Genomic DNA, 19,777 nt, shown 5'->3' with positions numbered 1-19,777 from the left:
TTTCAAATTGCAAAAAGCTACGCACTGTTCTGAAGCTGTTTATCTTATTTTAGCACTAAAACTGGCAAATGCACGCATGCTCCCTACCCCAAGCAGCCGCTAGAATGTAGTCGGATTCATACGCAACAAGCTATAATCTATATATATATATATATATATATATATATATATATATATATATAAGAAGTACTCTCTGTTTAAAGTAATGTATCAATACGGTCTATTTTATTAAAATGAAGTAAACTCAATTGCTGTTAATATTATCGTTTGAGCCAGGTATACTTTCGGCGCGCTCCCATCTGTCCCGGTTTCTTTCTTTCACGGATGCGCGGATCTTGTGTTAACAAGCCAGCTAAAATATCGTCATTAATCACAAAATTGCTCATTAAAGTATTACACTTTACTGATTCTATGGGCTATGTCGTTAAGAAAAACTCTATTCACCAATTTACATCCAGTATTTAAACCTGGTAAGCTCAGTAACTAATGTCAGTGCATTGTTGTCATAGTATAAATGTTTGCCACTTATATTTCCTCATACTTCATTGTTCATATGCTGCGAACAATTTTGACGAAGTTTGCTATAGAACTCTATTTCTGATCACTGAATATTCGTCTGAAACAGCGTAAAACCTGTATTTAACATAGTGAATATATGGCTTTAAATATCAGAATTAAAAAATATTTTATTGTTGCAAAAATCAGCTGTCAGCTAAAACGTTCTACATACCTAGTCTCATCGTTTCTGTTTCTTGTTCGCTAACGAATGAGCATAGTGCTCTAGCAATGGCGAGCCGTATCGCTCCAGCCTCGGCCATGGAGCCTTCACCTAGCCGCACCGGCTTTCGTAGTTTCTGGAGTTCTTGTTCAGTTAACTGCGCTTTTTCGCCCTCCACATATTCACTTTCTGTAATAAAAGCATAAACGAATGAAAAAAGACGGATGAATGGTATAACAAAATGGGGTCTCGATTCTGTTCCGTTGTAAACCATATGCTACCGTGGCCTAATGGAAAACATAAATGAGGCAACAGGTTTAGATGGTGTATAATATTTGTTAATGCATATTATCATAATTTACTTTTAAGGAAGATCGTAGCGTTGACGTCAACTTTGTTGAGCAAACCAGCAAACTGTAGCGGAAACATTATCTGTATACGGTCCTTTATCTCCGCGAAATATTCGTTGATCGATAAGCCATTTACCATGACGCGACCCGTTCCATTGCCATAGACAACGACCTTCGCGATAGCAGATTTCCGCGTACCTGTGTCGGAAAATCAGAACGAAATAGCTTACAAAATGGTATTACACAAACTCTGACCTCTAAATCTTAAAAGCAAGCTCTGCAGCTCATTGTCATATCCAAATATTGTAGAAGCGGCACCGCGTTTTTCATGGTTTTTGCAGTATTTGTTGCTTAATTTTATACCGAACTGTAATAACCGTATGCTTACCCTTTTTAGGGTACATCTGCGTTCTAATAACAATGATAACAAAATGCATTTATATAACTATAAATAAATATATAGCTTGTCATTCCACCAAGTTTGGCTTTCCTAATGGTGGCATTAACGTCGTAATGGTGATTTAGTCTTTGATAAATAGTTAGTTAAACTGGGATGCTAGACTGCGATCTAGTACGTCAGCTACTTCTAACATAAATCTCTGGAGGGCGAAGTAGTCTGGGTGGCTAATGCGCATCTTTTTGGGTACGTTACCATGATAATTATAACTAACAAGCACACTGCTACGCTGGTTCGAACCTTAGCGTTAACAAAAAATGTTACTAGAAATTACCAATCACGAAAAAACAATTAAGCAAAGTTAGAAGTTATTATCAGGGTTTATAGTTGCTTGTGTGGTGGCCATGCCGTCTCATAGGTCTATAGGAGAAACCCGACGTAAATTTAACAAGACCCACCATGCTTAAATTCCTAGTAGGAGCAAGACTCACGCCTTGACTTGAAAAGGGCCGTTCCGAACTTTTGTCCACAAAGAAAAAATAGCTGAGAGTGGTGGAGAAATTTAAGGAAACAACTCATTAGTGAAACCTAATTAATAGCAGCTTAGTTAGACCCCTATAAGATGTAAAACCAATGTGAAAACTCACCTCGAGCCTCCACATACGGATTACCCTGTTCGTCGTGCTTAACCGGCTCAATTACCTGCTGAGCTACACTCGAAACTTGACTTCTCCGTAAATTTGAGAGAAATTCCTGGGCTTCCAGAGAATACGGATGCTCCATAAGCCGTGTCATAGTGCGAACGAAATATTCATAGTTCTCGCCAGTTAAGGTTTCGACTAGCAATTCTTCTAATTCGGCTTTGGTAACCCACCGAGTACCTCGCGAGGACCTATATGAAAATGCAAAGATGCCTGAATTTTATAATTTTTAATGCTTTAAGCTAGTAATTGGCTTGTATACATAACCTCGCCGTTGTGTATAGGACTATGTTTTCACAAAGTACGAGTCTTACGTGTAGAACATATATGCAACCTTTATTGATTGTTTTTATATATGCATATATAACGCTGGCCGCATGGCTGTTCTCACATGTTAACATGTATGGTAGTGCGTTGAATCGACTTGGATCCGATTGTTCAATGTCGATAGAGCTTTTCCCTGTTCATAGATCGCTTGTATGTACTTGTGGTCCAGTATTACTGATCATTTCTTCATCACAAGCTTTTCCTAACGGAAAACTAAGAAAATTATTTTTTACGTCGATGTTTTCGAAAATGTCTTTCCCAAGGACTCGTTTTAATCTCTGAACGAGTTAGGCTTGCGAATTAACACTAAAACCTCAACCTGATCAAGAACTTATCTAAGCAAATAGACCTTTGTTCTAGAGTCGAGCGCAGAGATTGCTGGACGGCAGCGAGTAGCAGCGCACACACATATATCACACAGATTGTTTACTCATTGGTGGACCCTCGGTTAAACACGTGTCATACATCTTAAATCATACAATGCAAGTCTATGCATTCAATCTGAGAGTTCATTTACGTGTATGTATAATTAAAGCTTGTGGACTCATTTAAAAAAGCCGGCCACTGCGCAACGCAGAAAATGAAATGCCCTCGAAAAACTACGACTATCGGAGATTTTTCAAACATTTCCATTCCCTATTTGTATTGGCAGTATTTAACTGGAAACATCTAGATCTCGTGATTAGAATTGATGATGTCCACTACATTGTTGTACTATATAGCTAAAAACTCGTTCTAACCCGAAATTATAAGGTAATGTAAGAAGAATATTTAAAATAGAAAAGTAATTATCACAGTTGGGGAAGGATACACTAGGTTTAATCTTAGAATGCGTCACTGATATCTTTGACTCTACTTACATCTGACATTTTTCCGAAGCGTACCTGTAACCTAACTGAACCATTCGGACCTCGCGTTTGTTCAGTTTGTTCAATTCGGCAACGGCGTCATGTAGCAAGCAGTAAAAATTGGCTTTACCTGTATAAAATAGATAATTAAATGGTCTGCCTGAGTAATCGAACTCGGCAGCTTTTTCCCGTGGAAAAACATCCTCCGGCGGCTTCATCATGGGTCGCGCGCGGGGCTCGTACAGGCCCGATGGCAGAAGGTATGCAATCGCTTTCTGAAAATGAACAATCGTAAACAAGAAATGGTTCATTTGAATCAACATGCACACATGAAGTTCGTCATGAAGTTCACACAATAGTCATACCAGTCGGCGTTGTTGATACGTTTGAGGGTTATTATCGTGTCTAACATCATATTAAATCATAATTTCTTGCAATTAAAATATTATTTTAAATGACATATAATGCAGAGCATTACAAACAGCTTTATTAAGATCGAGCTGTCAGCTGCAGCATGTGTGATTAAATAGGGTCAAACGAATAGACAAGCTTTCTGCAATAGAAAAATATCTATATTTATTTCACAATTCTCCAAAGCACGAACGTGTGCTAAATGTACTTAGAAATATGTAAAATAAGTTTAACGCATTACACACGTAAGCTGCAAGAAAGGATGAGTGCGATACTGGGTGTTGTTGACTAACAAAACTCACATCAATGTCTTCTTGAGTTATATTGTCGGGGTCCCATCCCATCATATTGGCGAGATGTCTCTTGCCAAGGTCAAATTCTTCTCCCTGTTTTTTAAGGAAGTCTTCGTGTTTTCTAGCGCGATCAAGGTAAACTTGCATAGCTCTACTAATTTTTTGCACTTTGGTGATTCCCCGTTTCAATGGTTGAAGGACCTCTAAATTCGGCTTGCCGTCAGAAGAGTCGACTGGCAAAGAACTAGACGGCCCCGTCTGGATTGTCCGGCTTGCCAAGCATGCCTGTTGGTAACATTTGTTATTTTGGGTTATCGAAGAACGCCGAGCAAATAACCATACATATTAGATATGTGTTTTTAAACGCATAGTCTAGGTCATGCCTGAATGCCGATGCAGTCGATGGAAAAATGCTTTTCTATACGATTTATCGAGGCTGTGATATCGTAAAGTATAATCAATAATTCAATGTCTACTTTATGATGAGAATATATTAAGATCCAGTGAACACAATGGTCCTAATTCACTTTTTCACTCGGCCTATTGAAGCTATATACGCAACGCTGAACGGTCGGATGATCTCACACGAGAGTAGAAACTCCTCACAGGAGGAATAACGAAAACTTCACAGAATATTTCGTAATATTATTAAAAATTAACGAATTTGCTTAACGTTATCAATAAATTGCAGATGTAATTTTTTTTAGCTATACTTTCTTTCGAGGGAATAAATACAATAATAATATAAATGAATTTATGAAAAAGACAGTATAGTCTGCATGTACATGTTCTATGTTGTACTCATTCGGATATCTAAACAAGCAGGAAGTTTTAGTCTACTAAATCTGTCACATCAATTTATTATTTAACGGCAATTGTTCTACCACTGAAACGAAGAGAAAACAATGAGAGAATCAAATCATTATGTACAGCTGTTGCAGTTTATATTTGTTCGTGCATAGAAATCTATGTTTCAATAAAATTTATCAACAAAAGCATTACGCACCACATTGTTGACCCAGGTGCTTACCCCACCCCGGGCCAATTTCCTCGCGGGAACAATGCGGTTTAGTAACATCTCCCGATATTTGCCACCGCCACTGACTTTAATCTATTCGGTTCCGCGCATGAACATCGCAACCAATTTCGAAACCAGTGGGAGGTCTGTTGTTTGTTTATCTTGGTGAGCTGTTTGCGCGTAACAGGCGGCACATAGGCGTTTTCTATTATGAAGAGCATTCACTACGAGGAAGATATTGCAGGCTTTTTTGGAAAACCCGCTTTCAAATATTTTTTATTTCAGAAAAATTCAGAAGTGGCCAGGAGATTTTCGCAGCGCTCATTTGGCAACACTTGCACACACTTTGATAGCAGAGCTTGCTCAGATAAAATCTTTTCCGTCTCCGTTCATGTTTTGGCGTTATTATCATCATAACTGTCATGACTTTATTCCAAGGTCTTCAACGGTACTAGCTAATATGCAATGACTGGTTTTGAAAGACATTTGTAGGCAGTATAACATAAATACACTGTAGTATGCATGTAAACAAACGATTTGCTAAACCATTTTCAAAGAATGCAGATCGAAGTTGTAACACTAAAAAAGTTTTTCGTCATTTTTTGTTCACCTCTCATATCGCATTGTGAAATAGAGCTCAATTCTAATAACCCATCAAGAGGACATTGCGATAGCCTATATTCCCAATTAAAAGAACTAATTTGGTCCAGATCGCTTTCCGCTTTAAGCTCTTTATTACAAGTAGCGTACACATAGTGTGTTGCATTGTTTTGCTGGCCGTTTCTGTTTAGAATAGGGAAGCTCGCAAACATTTCAACGTTTTGCTGCAAAGCCGCTTATTGAAGTTATATGCAACTAATACACGTACTCAATATGTCTATATTTCAGACACTGAGCCCATAAGCCTCTTTAGATGGAATTTGGTTGCACTGATCAATTAGTGGAAACTTAAATGAGCAGATCCAACGTGAACCGCTCTTAAACGTGCCCAGGGATAAAGTTGCACGACAAAGGGCAGAGTTGTACGCATTCGACGAATGTGTGGGCTTCACTATCTGAGCAATTATTAAGTAGGCAAGAGATGTTAGAGTAGAAATTTATGTTAACATGCCCCGCAGAATAGTCATGGAAGCGTCCATAAAATGCAAAAAAAAATCCGCATGTCGATAATCAATAAATTTTGCCGAAATACGAAATGCTACGTTCGAAGTAACCCCGTGAATAGATTGCATTTTACATACTTTATTACAATTATTTCGATGAATTAACGAATATTATTGTTTGTTATCATTAAATTGCAGTAAAAAGTTCATTTATGTCGATAAACGTAATACAAAACGATTGGTTAGCTGTTTTCAATATCTACATTGGCAGAGAGTCCACTGTAGAGAAATCAGGCAAACTGAAGGTTTCACCGAGGTGTTTGTTTGGCTGACCGACTCTTGTGTCACACAGACTTCACAGATATCACAATATATGGAAATAGCCAATATACAGGTGAAACCAAGCAAAGAATTAAAACAATTCTAAATAAATGTGTTTATTATAATATCCTGTATATCAATACTAGTATGTGTAGCCTATTGTTGCTGCTAGCGCCGCCACAATGGTACTATTAACACACACTTTCAAAGCCTAATAGTGTATGTTTCGTTTGATTTATTAAATCATTTTTATGTAATAACTAGACTACAATGTATCACTACATGATCCCCAATAACGAGTTATTGCTATTATATATTTATTACTATGAAGCTTGCAAACGCATAAGCCTACTTTCAACTCTATTATACTGATAGCATTATGTATCTTACTTTATCCACCGGAAGTATCGTGGCGTTCGTAGCCTCCTCGAGCCCGCCAAAGTCGGCTGCTGCAACGGGCTGACCGTTCTCACACAACGAAAACAATAATACATTCAATCATGGCCATTTCGAATGCTATGAGTTACGCAGACGAACGAAGTCGCCGCCACATAAATTGGCATCTCGTAGAAGTGTCACGGCAGAATAATCAAAAATATATACATATATAAATGAAATGAGTCGTGTACTATTGTATTCTGATAAATAAAGAAACGTCTTTGAGCAGCGTTAAGCGAGGCTTGTGCATTCGATTACTGCAAGGATGGAAGCTGATAGGGCTCAGAAAATGCCCAAAGTGGCTAAGGTAGGTTATCAAGCTGTTTTTAATTCGCAATGTCTCGCCTGTTGAACAAATGAAAACATGAACCTACTTCTGACAGTAGTTATCCTAGAGGTTATAAAGCATCCGTATTTTTCTAAACAGAGGTAAATATCTAAAGTTGATCATTTTTGAATTTGTGTTTCGTTGAATCGTATGATTTGTGAATATGGGTTTCCAGTTATTAATACTCTGTTCAGTTACGTTCAGTAACGAATTAGTGAGATATTGAGATATACACTTTGGTTTTTGTGCTAGGTGAAGAACAAGACTCCGGCGGAAGTCCAAATCACCGCTGAGCAGCTACTCCGTGAGGCCAAGGAGCGTGAACTGGAAATTGTACCCCCGCCTCCCAAGCAAAAGATCTCCGATCCAGAGGAACTTGCTGAATATCGGCTAAAGAAAAGAAAAGGCTTTGAGGATAATATCCGCAAGAATCGGTACTGCTGTAATAGTAATTAAATTACATATTGTTTACGTAAACGTTATCGTTATAGTACAATTAAAACCGAAATTTTCTTCTAGTCTGGAACGAAACTTTTCCAAATGCGTTTGCTGTATTGTTCAAACGATTATCTCTTTCGTTTATTCATCAGATTTATTAAATGCTATATTCGTCTTTGAATAAGTTCTAGAAACTTGCAGCTAAATGCTGTTTTCTTTTGTTGACAGCGGTGTTATTTCAAATTGGCTCAAGTATGCGGCGTGGGAAGAAAGCCAGAAGGAAATTCAAAGAGCACGTTCGGTGTACGAACGTGCATTGGATGTGGATTCCCGAAACGTAACAGTGTGGTTGAAATACGCTGAAATGGAAATGAAGAATAAACAAGTTCAGCATGCAAGAAACATTTGGGACCGCGCAGTTTCGATTCTCCCTAGAGTGAATCAGTTTTGGTACAAGTACACCTTTATGGAGGAAACCTTGGGTGCGTAATAATTAGCAAATGGTTATCGCAAAGATCACGTTAGATAATTGGATCACTAGATAAGAGGCTTGTTTCCGTGATAACTTAATGGGTAACGTATTGGTGTGCTAGTCCTAGCGATACGTTGTGGTCTGGGTTCAAATCCGGGCATAGAGGCTCTTCGTTTCATGCTGAGAGTAGCCGTATCATGGAATGTCTAACGCCGATGTCGGAAGTAAAATTCGAAACATGAAAACCAGTACGAGATTTTCAACGCTTTATATATTATAAAATATAGATAGATAAAAAGGTAGAAAAACAGAAAAAGAGAAGGTTTATAAAAACTTTTTGAGATCAAATAATATTTCATACATAAGGCATCATTTGATATCTCATGCCTTTGATGATGAATTCTATAAGTTCGGATGGTGAATTACCCCAAATATTATTATTGAGCTCATGTCGTTTCCGTCTTGCTTGTAGGCAACGTTCCGGGTTGCCGTCAGATCTTCCAACGCTGGATGGAGTGGCAACCAGATGAACAAGCCTGGCTCACTTATATCAAGTTTGAGATGCGATACAAGGAGGTAGATGAAGCACGAAAAATATATGAGCAATTCATTATCGTCCATCCTGAGGTAAGAGTTTTGTTTTTTGTTGTTCTCGATTATTAATTAAAGCGAATAAAAGGTTACATCTTTTAATTAGCATTGGATAGGTGTCCAATAGTTAGTACTACGTGAAACTGCTATACCTAATATGACTAATTAAGGACGTTTTATTGTCGCATATGGATCGTGTTTTAAAGCACGTAGTTCGTTAGTTAAAAGTGTATCAGATGCGTTTTGTTAAATAGGCCATTGCACTCCTCCTTTGTATGAATAAACAGTAAAAGACAGATTTTTCTTCTGGTTATTGCGACGTTTTTTGTACCGTATGTGAAAAAAAGTTTTTTTCCATATACGGTACTAACAGAGTAAACGACGATTTACTTGCAGGTAAAAAACTGGATAAGATATTCTCGATTTGAAGAACAAAACGGTCTGGTTGATAAAGCGCGCGATGTATTTGAGCGGGCCATAGTGTTTTTTGGAGATGAGTTCATGTCCGAAGATCTTTTTCTGGCGTTTGCACGTTTCGAGGAAAAGCAGCGTGAACATGAACGGGTTAGAGTTATCTTTCGTTATGCTCTCGACCGCCTGCCCAAGGAGAACACTGAAAATCTATACAAAGCTCACTGCACCCATGAAAAGAAATTCGGTACAAAAAACGCTATCGAAAATGTGATTTTCAGCAAAAGAAAATTAAAGTACGAGAAACAAATCGAGGAAGATCCCTTCGATTACTACACGTGGTTTGACTACATTCGTTTGATGGAAGCGAATGAGCAGTTTGACATTGAGGGAATTCGGGACGTGTATGAACGAGCTATAGCCAATATTCCTCAAAGTGGAGTTAAACGGGACTGGCGAATTTATATATACTTGTGGATTTATTATGCCGTGTTTGAGGAACTGGTAGCCGACGACATAGAGAGAACCAGAGCGGTGTACAGAGGTGCTCTGTCCTCGATTCCTCACAAAGCCTTTACGTTTTCCAAGGTTTGGATTATGGCAGCACAGTTTGAGGTGCGTCAAAAGGACATGACGGCGGCAAGGAAGATTATGGGCACGGCAATCGGAATGTGTCCACGAACGAAGTTATTTCGAAGTTATCTGGAACTAGAGATCGAGCTGCGAGAATTTGATCGTTGTCGAATACTTTATCAGAAGTTTTTAGCATTCCAGCCGGAAAATTGCACAACCTGGGTAAAGTTTGCCGAACTCGAAAGTATTTTGGGTGACACCGAACGGGCAAGGCACATATTTGAGATTGCAATTAACCAACCGCAGCTCGATATGCCCGAAGTGGTATGGAAGAGTTATATTGATTTCGAAGTGGAACAAGATAACCACGATGCGGCCAAGGAGCTATACGAGCGTCTTCTTGAAAGAACGTCACACGTGAAGGTCTGGATTAGTTACGGTCGATTTATGGGTGCCCGATTTGGCAAAGCGGCAGCTCGGGAAGTATTTGATAAAGGGGAAAAAATGCTACGCGAGCAGACAAAGGAGGAACGATGTATGCTGATTGAAGCGTGGTACGCTTTTGAACAGGAACAAGGTGATGTTGATTGGCTTGCCAAAGTCAAAAAGATGCTTCCGCAGAAGATTAAAAAGAGGAGAAAGGTCGAAATGGAAGATGGAGGCGAGGGTGTTTGGGAAGAGTACTATGACTATGTATTTGAGACTGATCAGGAAGCCAGGCCGCATCTAAAACTGTTACAAATGGCACGGGCTTGGAAAAAACAGGAAGAGAAAGCGGAGTAGTGAGTCCGAGGACAGGGAAAGGCAAACACTGTAATATAGCTGCACAAGGAAAGACTCCTACAAAAAAACCTTTGGCTACATTGAAGCTTCGTACGTATGTATATATTGTTCACTTCTATATGTGTTATATTAAAAATAAAAACAGTTGTACAATGGATATCAATCATCTTTAAAAACAATTGTATTTATTGTCGTTCCATTTTAAATGTATACAAAATATTTACAAAATTATTTAGCTGTATTATACATCTTGAATTTAAGCCTATAAGGCGATAGAGCTAGCTAGCTAGCTAGCTAGTTGTGGAAAAAATTGGAGAAACTCAGAAAGTATTCCGCTGTTCATACAATCAGTTCTCACATACAGAAGTCCCCATTCGGAAAAAGTTGGGTGCGATTTCTGTGAGCCAACTTTCGTTGACAGCCGTAATATGCTTCATGAACAATTTGTGAGTAGCTACGACGTCTCCAAAGACAACACACTTCGGGGGTCGCTGGCTGAAGAAAGCCGAGTCGGGATGCACATCCAGAGGGTGATTTCCGCACAGTGAACGATATTGACCGCTGGTAGCGTGCCAGTATGCAGCGTTAGTAAAAAATCCTGATGCGATACATTGGCACAGCTCCACCGGATTACTACAACTTGATAGAATCTCTTTACTGGAGGTTTTTATTAAGATAGCCTTAAAACGATTACGAATCTCGGACACTTTACATAGGCTCTTATAATTTAGAAACATATCGTGGCACCATTGTTTGTTTTTCTGTTTCTCAACGAAACTAGTGTAAATGTTCAGAAGTGAAAGGAGGTCTCCTTCCTCGACGAAAAATTGGTATTTAGCTTTCCTCATGTTTCGTTCCTTCTGATGGGGCACAACAAATATATTATCAACTTGCATCATGGCAACGATCGTTAACATTTCCGAAGAACAACCAAATTCAATTGACTTCAATAGAATCTTTGCCTGTAATACATCACAGTTGAACTGGATGATTTTTGCCCCTAGCTCAGTCATTTTACCCTCATGGTCGATGGCCCCGTGCGCATGAAGGATTTCCATCGCATTAACTAGAATTTTGCTAGGAGGTGGCGACATATAATCGAACCTAACAATGTTATCAACGCCAAGTGATTTCAGTAACAAAACGGTCCATGTGAGATTGCTTCGCTGCATCTCAGGAATACTGAATTCTCTGAGACCTAAGTATGATTCCTGAGTATAGAGCCTATACGATTTGCCTGGAGCTATTCGTCCTGCCCTACCAGTTCGCTGTAAAGCTGAGCTTTTTGATGTTGGTGCCACAAGAAGCGTGTCTATACCCGCTATCGGATTGTAACACTTAATTTTGACAAAACCGCAGTCAATCACATAAACGATACCATTAATCGTAACCGAAGTTTCGGCGATATTTGTCGCCACAATAACTTTCCTCACGTGGGGCGACGCCGGCTCAAATACTTTCATCTGGTCTTTAGCTGGTAGAGCCCCATACAAAGGAAGAACGAAGAGCTTATTATGTCTTTGACTCAAGGCGTACTCTTTTATCAGCGAACAGCATTCATCGACCTCCTTTTCTCCAGTTAGAAATACTAGTACATGACCGGCAGGTTGAGTTTCGTGTATCTTTTGGACAGTTTCAGCAGACGCTTTCACGTAATCGGCTACGGGATCCGTCACGTAATGGACAGTAACAGGATGTGTACGGCCCTGGACGTTCAGAATCTCGGCTTTGATATATTGTGTAGTGAAATATTTCTTAAATTTGTCAGCATCGAGAGTGGCTGACGAGACGATTAATTTGAGGTCTCGTCGTCGTCTGAGGATCTTCTTTAGCAGCCCAAGGCAGATGTCCATTAATAGAGACATTTCATGAGCTTCGTCCAGCATCAATACAGAATATTTGGTTAGCAGTGGATCACCTTGAATTTCATTTATGAGAATTCCTTCAGTTAAGTACTTGATCTTCGTTTGCTTCGAGATGCAGTTATCGAAACGCACCGTGTACCCAGCAACTTGACCTAGGAGTTGACCCATTTCTTCGGCCACACGTTTAGCGAGGTTGACACAAGCCATTCGACGGGGCTGAGATACCGCAATTAAACCAGTAGACGACCAACCTGCCTCATGCAGATACTGTGGAACCTGTATCCAGCTCAAACGAATTGAGTTTCATACTTAATAATAGTAAGTTTATTATTAGAAAGCCTAGGAGTTTAAAGTGTGGCAAGAGCATATGTGTCATTGCGGGACGCAAACCAGTTGCGTTAAGCTTCTTAGTTGGATATTTAGCCATCCAAATATGTATATGAAAAATGCAATACAACAGAAAAACAAACAATAATCTATATGTTAATGTTCACTTTGACTTTCGATGATACCTTTTAAATAACTAAAAGCGTAATCCATACAGTAACTTCGTGATCAAAATGTTACTCTTCGTTTCAAAATTAAATGATAGGTAAATCTTCTACCTGCGTACTTTTCCCACTACCGGTCTCCCCAGTGAGAACTAGAACCTGGCAATTCTCGATCAGGTAGAGTATTTCCCGTCGACATTGGAACACGGGCAGGCGTTCACGTTGAGTTTTCAATGGGTAAACAGATAAAGCATTAAACACAACCTACAATAGATGAGAACAGATAACGTTTCATATATATTTTAGAAAACATGGTAGTTATTTACTAACGCGTTTTCTGTCAGCTATGAATCCCTCAATAAAATGTACTACCTCACTTCAGTACATGTAAAATCAAGGTACTTTATTTTATTTGCAGTTATGAAACAGGTTCCCTTTGAAGTACGCCTATATCGATATTTTAAACGCTTTACTACTATTAGTATTACACTTTTGATCCACCGGATAACGTCCCCAAATCGTTATGGGTATATTTTTTAAAATCCTGTTAAAGTCGCAAAGAATAGAATTAAAGTTTTACAATACTTTGTTCATTTATTTTTCGTTTTTTATTTACCTTCGGTGCTTCCGCCGCAGACTGCTGCTCATTAATATCGACATCGTCATCATCATCCAGCCGAGGTTTCTTGAAACGGTTTACTGACCTAGCGTGCATTTTCAACACGATAGAACGTCTTCCAATCGTTTTTACTTAGTCCTTACTTGTTATTAAAATTCCATACTGCAGCATGTCAGTGGTGCCCTATAGATCTGCAATAATTATACGAAACTGAAATTTTTCACTTTCCTTACGCCAAATAAAATGATCGTCCCCTTGAATGCTAGATGAAACACTTCATAATATCGAAACTGGCGCGTTCTAAACATTGGAAGCAGCTGATTTGGTTTATTCGGCGGCTAATTTGAACAGTTAGAAGGGTGATCCGCATTGGAGCAGACCATCTTTCCTTGCGTGCGATTTTCTTACGGATATACGTAGGTTGATGGACAAGCGACATCATACTTGGAGTTCCTTAAAATAGAAAGCACCTTACAACGCACTATCCTAAGTGATATCGATTATATTAAGGTTATATTCTATATGATTAACGCTGAATTCCGTTTCTTGAGCTTTCTAATTTGGTTTCTACAGCCACTCGATTTTAGCTCTTTACTAAATATGCCGAAACAAACACGGCTGTATTTTAGTTTGAGTGCTTGAAATGGACTTAAACAAGTTTCTATAATACTGCAATACACTTCTAAGAACGGTGACTCAGGTCGCCTGTGCGCCGTGCGTTATCGTTGGATTCTGTCCGATATATTAGACACAGTCATAATATAGCGGTGATGTCGGAGATTTTCTTAAAGCAAAATAGATACTTGGCTACCCACGATGCGCGTGCTCTGAGAGTATGATGATATTGGGTGGTCGTTCGTTTTGTGTGCTGTGTATACTTTAATACAAAAGTTTCGTGAAATCTGCTTGCAGACAGCTTTTACGTTTTTATCGTGGAGTCATTTTTGCAGCGATCCCATTAATAAGAACTTTTCTATACGTTTTCTATTGTTGAGCACTCCCGTGTTTTTCGCCGGCAATCGAAGTTCCGTGTGTGCACTTTGGTCGCTTGGAGATTATCAAAATGTTTCGGGCGGCCTCATTAATGTTGCGGCGTAGCAATGCCGGCGCCGTCTGCCACACGCATAATACGAAATTACGGTTACCTCTGCTAATGGTATCTCTGAGAAGTATGTCAAGGGGGGGCTTCTTTAAATCATTTTACGAAAATTTGAAGCAGGACCTTGAAAGGTTGGTGTATTAAAGTTAAGAAGATCTACCGTAGAACCTACACGTGTAAAAACTTTGTAATCGATACCAAATCTTTAGTAGTAGAATTCGAAATTGTTTAAACATTTGACAAACGATTTAAATCACACTTTTTTGTTGTAGCCTAGAGCCCACTACACTTGGGTCATTCTGCTCTCTAACATAATTTTCCATTTAAATTTCCATGGTCTAATATATGCGCGCGGAATTGTTACTGGTAAAAATCACTATGTGTTTAATTTTGCTATTGTATTACGTTCCTTATAGGAGATAAGTGAGGATTGTCACCCTGAATTTAAATCGAACAATAAACTTTATAGGATCATTATTAAAAAAGTTGTCTTAATCTCTTAGATACGTTTTTCAGAAGAATTAAGTAGGCTCGAAGAGACTAATTTGTATTAAAAATGGGCACTGGTCTATAACATGTTAGGTCTACACATTGGCAGCGTAATGGACACATTGTAGAATATTGGCTATTGTAGTTTAAGTATAATGTTATGAAAATGACAGATTCGGAGCTTTTTTCATAGCGTCAAAATGGGTCACCAAACGTTTCACAGCTTGTTTATATAATATTTTTTCTAGAATAGGTTGTGTTCTTATTGCCGGCGTTTGTCTTCAATGATACTTCAACATCAAATGTGGTGCCAGATAGTCCTGTGGGCTTTCGAACCTATTTGTTTCCGAAAAATTTAATTAAAAAAAAAAACTTGCCTTAGAACAGAACGAACTCACGCATCAAAATCTCATTTATTTGCAAAATGGCGTGCTCTGCAAATGTAGATTTGTCGTCCAAATACTGATTGGTATGGTTTGTACACCAATAGCCGACGTTGAATCTCAAATTTAAATTGCCATTTTCAATAGATCATCCTATATATCGATAAGTTTACAGTTTATTCAGTATACTGAAAGACAACTTGTTATCATTGAAATATGAATTTCTTTTAACCATTTTAGGAATAAGGAAATAAAAGAAAATTTGAGAAAGTTTAAGGAAGAGGCAGCTAAACTCGAGCAAAGTGAGGCTTTACAGAAAGCTCGGAAGAAATTTAAGGCCATTGAGCAGGAGTCCTCTAGCAAAGTTTCAGAACACTTTGAGAAGGTAATGCATGCGTGAACTTGTGGGTTAGGGTTGTATGAAATATAATAACGTATGTAACTGTAATAATATGTAAGAAATATATAACTATTTAAAAAGTTAAATCCGTCATCGACCGCTCGTTGATTTATACGTCACATTTGTAAAGCAGTAATGGCAAACAAGGATAATAATACGATTGACTGCAATGCTATATCATTCTAAGAATGTGTCTTTGATTTGCACAGATAAAGGAACAGGTTGGTGAAACGATCGAAAAAACCAAGATCGGAGAAGAGGTAACAAAACACGCTGAGGCCGCGAAGAGGACGATCGAAAATATTGCCCAGAAAGGCGACGAAATTTTATCAAAAAGCGATACCCTTAAAGCAGTCTCCGCAAGTATGGAGGTAAGCCAACAGCACTATCATCCACTGCGATCACATTTATCTTAATAATAATAATAACGAAAGGAAGAACATAAATATTCTGTTTGTCCTAACAAGTCAGCTTTGTTATTATGTACTATACGTTAACTTATCTAACGTATCGTAAGTTACTCCGTACTTCCACTTACGAAAATTATCTCGTAATATTGTTTCCATGATCACAAACTCTATTTTGGAATCTACAATCATAAAAGTACGCCACGAGGCGATAAGAGTGAGAATACTTGATCTTAGTTTGTTACGAGGGCGCCTGCTTGTATCTCATATGGCTGTAACTCTCTCTCTCATAAACCTGTAACCCAAGTGTATTTGAATATATATGTAGTCAATTTTGTTTAAACTTCATCGTTTTTATTGCACCCTCTGGTGAATACACGGAATACATATAGAAAATTAAAAGCATTTGGAAGCTATAGAATACAAATAATATGACGTAAATCTGATCTTAAATATTCATCTTATGGCAGGGTGAGCGTATTTACCGAGCTCCGCAGGTTCTTCTGAAACGATCCGCATTATCAGCGCAACACAAGGATATAACGGTAAAAGCCAATCAAGACGCTCAAGGAGTGGAGCTTCACCGAGACTCCAAATGGGCACAAGGTTGGGAAAACTTTAAGAACTCTAATCCATATGTAAATAAATTTATGGCAATGCGCACCCAATTGGAAGAATCAGAAAACCCTCTAGTACGGGCTTCGCGAGCAATTACATATAAGCTGCAAGACCTGTTTGGAGGAATGTTCGAATCGACGGAGCTAAGCAAAGTCTATACTGAAATTCTTAAGATGGATCCCAATTTTGACAAAGTTCAATTTGTGCGCACCCTTGAGAGACAGATTATTCCTACAATTCTGGAAGCTATGATTCGACCAGAGTTGGAAATTTTAAGGGACTGGATGTATGAAGCACCTTATAATGTTCTTTCGACACCAATTATCCAAGGATTGAAAGACGGCCTACGTTTTGATTCGAAAGTGCTAGACATCGCTAACGTAGAAATTGTTATGGGCAAAATGATGGAACAGGTAAGCCGAGTTTAATAATATGTTTACGGGAAATTGTATAGATGTCAATATTAAATGACTGGTCGTGTCAATAACAACCCGAACCGTTTAACCTTTAATCCGACCTTGATTTGTGTGTTCTTTATGCCAGGGTCCGGTATTGATTGTATCATTCGTATCTCAGCAAACACAGTGCGTACGGAACAAGACCGGAAATGTCGTCGAGGGTGATCCCGAAAAAGTCATGCGATTTTATCACGTATGGTGCTTCTGCAGAGATCCCGAAGAGTTGAATCCCATTGCCGCCTGGAGAATTATCGACTTCTCGATGAATGCCAGTGAGCAGCTTATATAAGTAGTTCATAGCATAAGTTATCAATCTACTGGGCATGGCTGCAGGCCAGATTGCAACGTCGACCTGTCTAGCTTATGGCCAAAAACAAGACGCGGGAATAAGAGATGAAGATTTCCTTCATTGCTAATGTAATCTTGATTTCCGTGAGCATGCTAGGAAATTCAATTCAAATCAATTTTATACTACACAAGTCCAATTTATATTTGCGGTTAAATTGGATTAACCAGTTACTCATGAGTGCTTTCCTACGAAAAACATTTAATGAGAATAACTATAAAATCTACTAGAATTAGAAAGAGTGAGCAAGGCTATCAAAAGATAGCGATGTAATTCAATAAAAGGATAAGGAACGTGAGAAGGTTTTAGAACACTGTACACATATTATAGATAAGCTTCAGTTAGGACGAATCCTACGGGATTCGTAGTATGGAGAGAATATTAGCGTTGCGGAGTAGGAACTAGCTATGTGGTCAACAACTAGCGGGAACAAATTTTTTTTTATCTACAGAATATTCGACTCGACAATGCTGTTATTTATTAACTATGTAATAGGCAAAACAAGACATTAACATAGACACACTTTTTTTTTCGCTCTGTTATAACGAAAAATCACATACTTCTAAAATAAGTTATGAAAATAATAATAAGTTATGAAAATAATAATATTAAGTTATGAAAAATACACTTTATGTAACATAGACTACTGCAATATTTGTCTTTTGGAAAACCGAGTTGCATGGGAGATTGGTTTCATATAATGATCAAGCCATTATTCTCCGTTTAGCGACGGTTGAGCGGTAAGACATAGGAAAAAAGGGATGTGGGCTTACAGTCGTAAAGATGCACCTGCAAAGGCGCAGGGAGTCGATTTCCAGGTATTGTTTAATCTTTCCTCATTGTATCCATGTTGACGATGTGCACAAATGAGCGACTTCGCATGCCTGTATATATATATATATATATATATATTTATCATAGTTGTGTATAGTAAATAAATTAGTTGATGATCAATCAGTTATTCTGCAGAGGTGTTTTAATTTATATAGATTTATTCAGAAATTAGAGCAATATGCGGGCGTTGTATTACGCTCATTATTAAAGTATGCGTGGATGTACAAAAAAAGTGCGAATTTTGTTCGATATAAGTTTATTCCCCAAACGATGGATTGGATGACTATCCGGTTTTAGTAATGTATAGTTAGTTAGATGATGCATACAAATGGGAATTGATAGGGGCATGATAATTGTCAACTGCGCATGGCACAACGCAAGAGTGCTTGCTGTCCTATATAGCCCCAGTTTTAGTTGACAAGCCTGATATATAAGTTGACGGCTTGTGTGCGACAACGTCATAAACTTAAGGCAGCGCTACCAAAATAGCTGGCACGCCAATCCTAGTAAATTGGTGGTTTAATAAATATTGCAAACTTGTATTTTAATACGCGTCCTTATTGAGATCACTGTCGTTTGATATATGCACAATGACTCTCTGTACCAAAGGTAAGTCACGAGGTTTACCGTAAGTTATGCGTTAAAATAGGATTATATATTAGAGCCAATTTATGTATTATGCTACTCTTAATTATTTATCGGTTAACATAACGGCTGAGTCTATTACTGATAAGATACGAGAATTGGTGAAATATAGTTTCACCTTGATGGTCCTCTTCCCGTCATTTATAGACAGACTAGTTTCCTTATCGTAGTCATACAGCTGGGGTCGTGTTCTATTGCCCTCGCTTCCTAATTGTCACACCTGTATACAAAAAGACCTTTAAGCATGACATTGATCTTCACGCTTTAACGGATAACAGTCCCACGAGACTCGATATATATCTCAGAAAAAGGGCCTGATCTATATAATGCATTAGCCCTTAAAAGAATTACATTAATTCTTATCAGCCTGCGGCCTACTAACTAAATGAACGCATCGTTTTTAAAACGCTTCCTGTTGGTCACATGTGTTGAGACTCCCCTTCAGGGGACCGTTAGGCGATTAGCATCACGGTTGCGCCAAAAAGAAATTCAACTTAACGTAAATATCATTATAAGTGAGATACGTATTTCCCTGCTAACTTTAGAACCGCGTTATGGCTTAGGTTTAAACCCGGGCATAGACACACCCGGTTTCGCCTTGG

General features: G+C 38.4%; 4 protein-coding genes across 6 annotated transcripts; 2 read left to right on the top strand and 2 right to left on the bottom strand.

Moving 5' to 3' along the window:
* Nucleotides 1-196: 196 nt before the first annotated feature.
* On the bottom strand, nucleotides 197-5,204 carry mRpS9 (mitochondrial ribosomal protein S9). Of its 2 annotated transcripts, none has more exons than XM_022852728.2 (7): nucleotides 5,052-5,204; nucleotides 4,055-4,330; nucleotides 3,378-3,616; nucleotides 2,113-2,357; nucleotides 1,081-1,266; nucleotides 731-907; nucleotides 197-352 (listed from the first exon to the last, which is right to left on the bottom strand). In XM_022852728.2, exons 1-7 carry the CDS (start codon nucleotides 5,121-5,123, stop codon nucleotides 261-263), a joined length of 1,287 nt encoding a protein of 428 aa, XP_022708463.1. In that variant the 5' UTR covers nucleotides 5,124-5,204; the 3' UTR covers nucleotides 197-260. The 2 variants fall into 2 exon arrangements, with proteins under 2 accessions (XP_022708463.1, XP_022708462.1); XM_022852727.2 differs by having other exon boundaries at nucleotides 3,354-3,616; nucleotides 5,052-5,202.
* A 1,783-nt stretch (nucleotides 5,205-6,987) lies between these two features.
* Nucleotides 6,988-10,700, top strand: crn (pre-mRNA splicing factor crn). The gene is made up of 5 exons (XM_022852726.2): nucleotides 6,988-7,232; nucleotides 7,506-7,687; nucleotides 7,920-8,173; nucleotides 8,636-8,790; nucleotides 9,151-10,700. Exons 1-5 carry the CDS (start codon nucleotides 7,191-7,193, stop codon nucleotides 10,519-10,521), a joined length of 2,004 nt encoding a protein of 667 aa, XP_022708461.1. The 5' UTR covers nucleotides 6,988-7,190; the 3' UTR covers nucleotides 10,522-10,700.
* LOC111271746 (putative ATP-dependent RNA helicase DHX35) lies at nucleotides 10,681-13,797 on the bottom strand. 2 transcript variants are annotated; one of them, XM_022852724.2, is made up of 3 exons: nucleotides 13,494-13,797; nucleotides 12,992-13,141; nucleotides 10,681-12,662 (listed from the first exon to the last, which is right to left on the bottom strand). In XM_022852724.2, exons 1-3 carry the CDS (start codon nucleotides 13,590-13,592, stop codon nucleotides 10,869-10,871), a joined length of 2,043 nt encoding a protein of 680 aa, XP_022708459.1. In that variant the 5' UTR covers nucleotides 13,593-13,797; the 3' UTR covers nucleotides 10,681-10,868. The 2 variants fall into 2 exon arrangements, with proteins under 2 accessions (XP_022708459.1, XP_022708460.1); XM_022852725.1 differs by lacking the exon at nucleotides 13,494-13,797 and having other exon boundaries at nucleotides 13,000-13,088.
* Nucleotides 13,798-14,272: 475 nt separating this feature from the next.
* Nucleotides 14,273-18,657, top strand: LOC111271749 (mitochondrial import inner membrane translocase subunit TIM44). The gene is made up of 5 exons (XM_022852729.2): nucleotides 14,273-14,726; nucleotides 15,708-15,852; nucleotides 16,077-16,238; nucleotides 16,745-17,305; nucleotides 17,436-18,657. Exons 1-5 carry the CDS (start codon nucleotides 14,560-14,562, stop codon nucleotides 17,637-17,639), a joined length of 1,239 nt encoding a protein of 412 aa, XP_022708464.1. The 5' UTR covers nucleotides 14,273-14,559; the 3' UTR covers nucleotides 17,640-18,657.
* The last annotated feature ends 1,120 nt before the right edge of the window (nucleotides 18,658-19,777 follow it).

This window comes from Varroa jacobsoni, unplaced genomic scaffold (genome assembly GCF_002532875.2).
Source record: "Varroa jacobsoni isolate VJ856 unplaced genomic scaffold, vjacob_1.0 contig00962, whole genome shotgun sequence".
In the NCBI taxonomy this organism is placed as follows: domain Eukaryota; kingdom Metazoa; phylum Arthropoda; class Arachnida; order Mesostigmata; family Varroidae; genus Varroa; species Varroa jacobsoni.
The sequence above is the reverse complement of the archived record's forward strand: the minus strand, read 5'-3'. Positions and strand labels throughout refer to the sequence as shown.

Excerpts from the sequence above, each read along its gene's own strand:
- mRpS9 (XM_022852727.2), bottom strand. The coding sequence starts at position 5,123 with ATGTTACTAAACCGCATTGTTCCCGCGAGGAAATTGGCCCGGGGTGGG. Across the intron at positions 3,617-4,054 it reads TAACTCAAGAAGACATTGAT|AAAGCGATTGCATACCTTCT; the intron begins GTGAGTTTTGTT and ends GTTCATTTTCAG. Across the intron at positions 908-1,080 it reads CGCTACGATCTTCCTTAAAA|AAAGTGAATATGTGGAGGGC; the intron begins GTAAATTATGAT and ends CTTTTATTACAG.
- crn (XM_022852726.2), top strand. The coding sequence starts at position 7,191 with ATGGAAGCTGATAGGGCTCAGAAAATGCCCAAAGTGGCTAAG. Across the intron at positions 8,174-8,635 it reads CTTTATGGAGGAAACCTTGG|GCAACGTTCCGGGTTGCCGT; the intron begins GTGCGTAATAAT and ends TCTTGCTTGTAG. Across the intron at positions 8,791-9,150 it reads TCATTATCGTCCATCCTGAG|GTAAAAAACTGGATAAGATA; the intron begins GTAAGAGTTTTG and ends ATTTACTTGCAG.
- LOC111271746 (XM_022852724.2), bottom strand. The coding sequence starts at position 13,592 with ATGCACGCTAGGTCAGTAAACCGTTTCAAGAAACCTCGGCTGGATGAT. Across the intron at positions 13,142-13,493 it reads CTGCGGCGGAAGCACCGAAG|GTTGTGTTTAATGCTTTATC; the intron begins GTAAATAAAAAA and ends CATCTATTGTAG. Across the intron at positions 12,663-12,991 it reads GTAGTGGGAAAAGTACGCAG|GTTCCACAGTATCTGCATGA; the intron begins GTAGAAGATTTA and ends AGCTGGATACAG.
- LOC111271749 (XM_022852729.2), top strand. The coding sequence starts at position 14,560 with ATGTTTCGGGCGGCCTCATTAATGTTGCGGCGTAGCAATGCCGGCGCC. Across the intron at positions 14,727-15,707 it reads TTGAAGCAGGACCTTGAAAG|GAATAAGGAAATAAAAGAAA; the intron begins GTTGGTGTATTA and ends TAACCATTTTAG. Across the intron at positions 17,306-17,435 it reads TGGGCAAAATGATGGAACAG|GGTCCGGTATTGATTGTATC; the intron begins GTAAGCCGAGTT and ends TCTTTATGCCAG.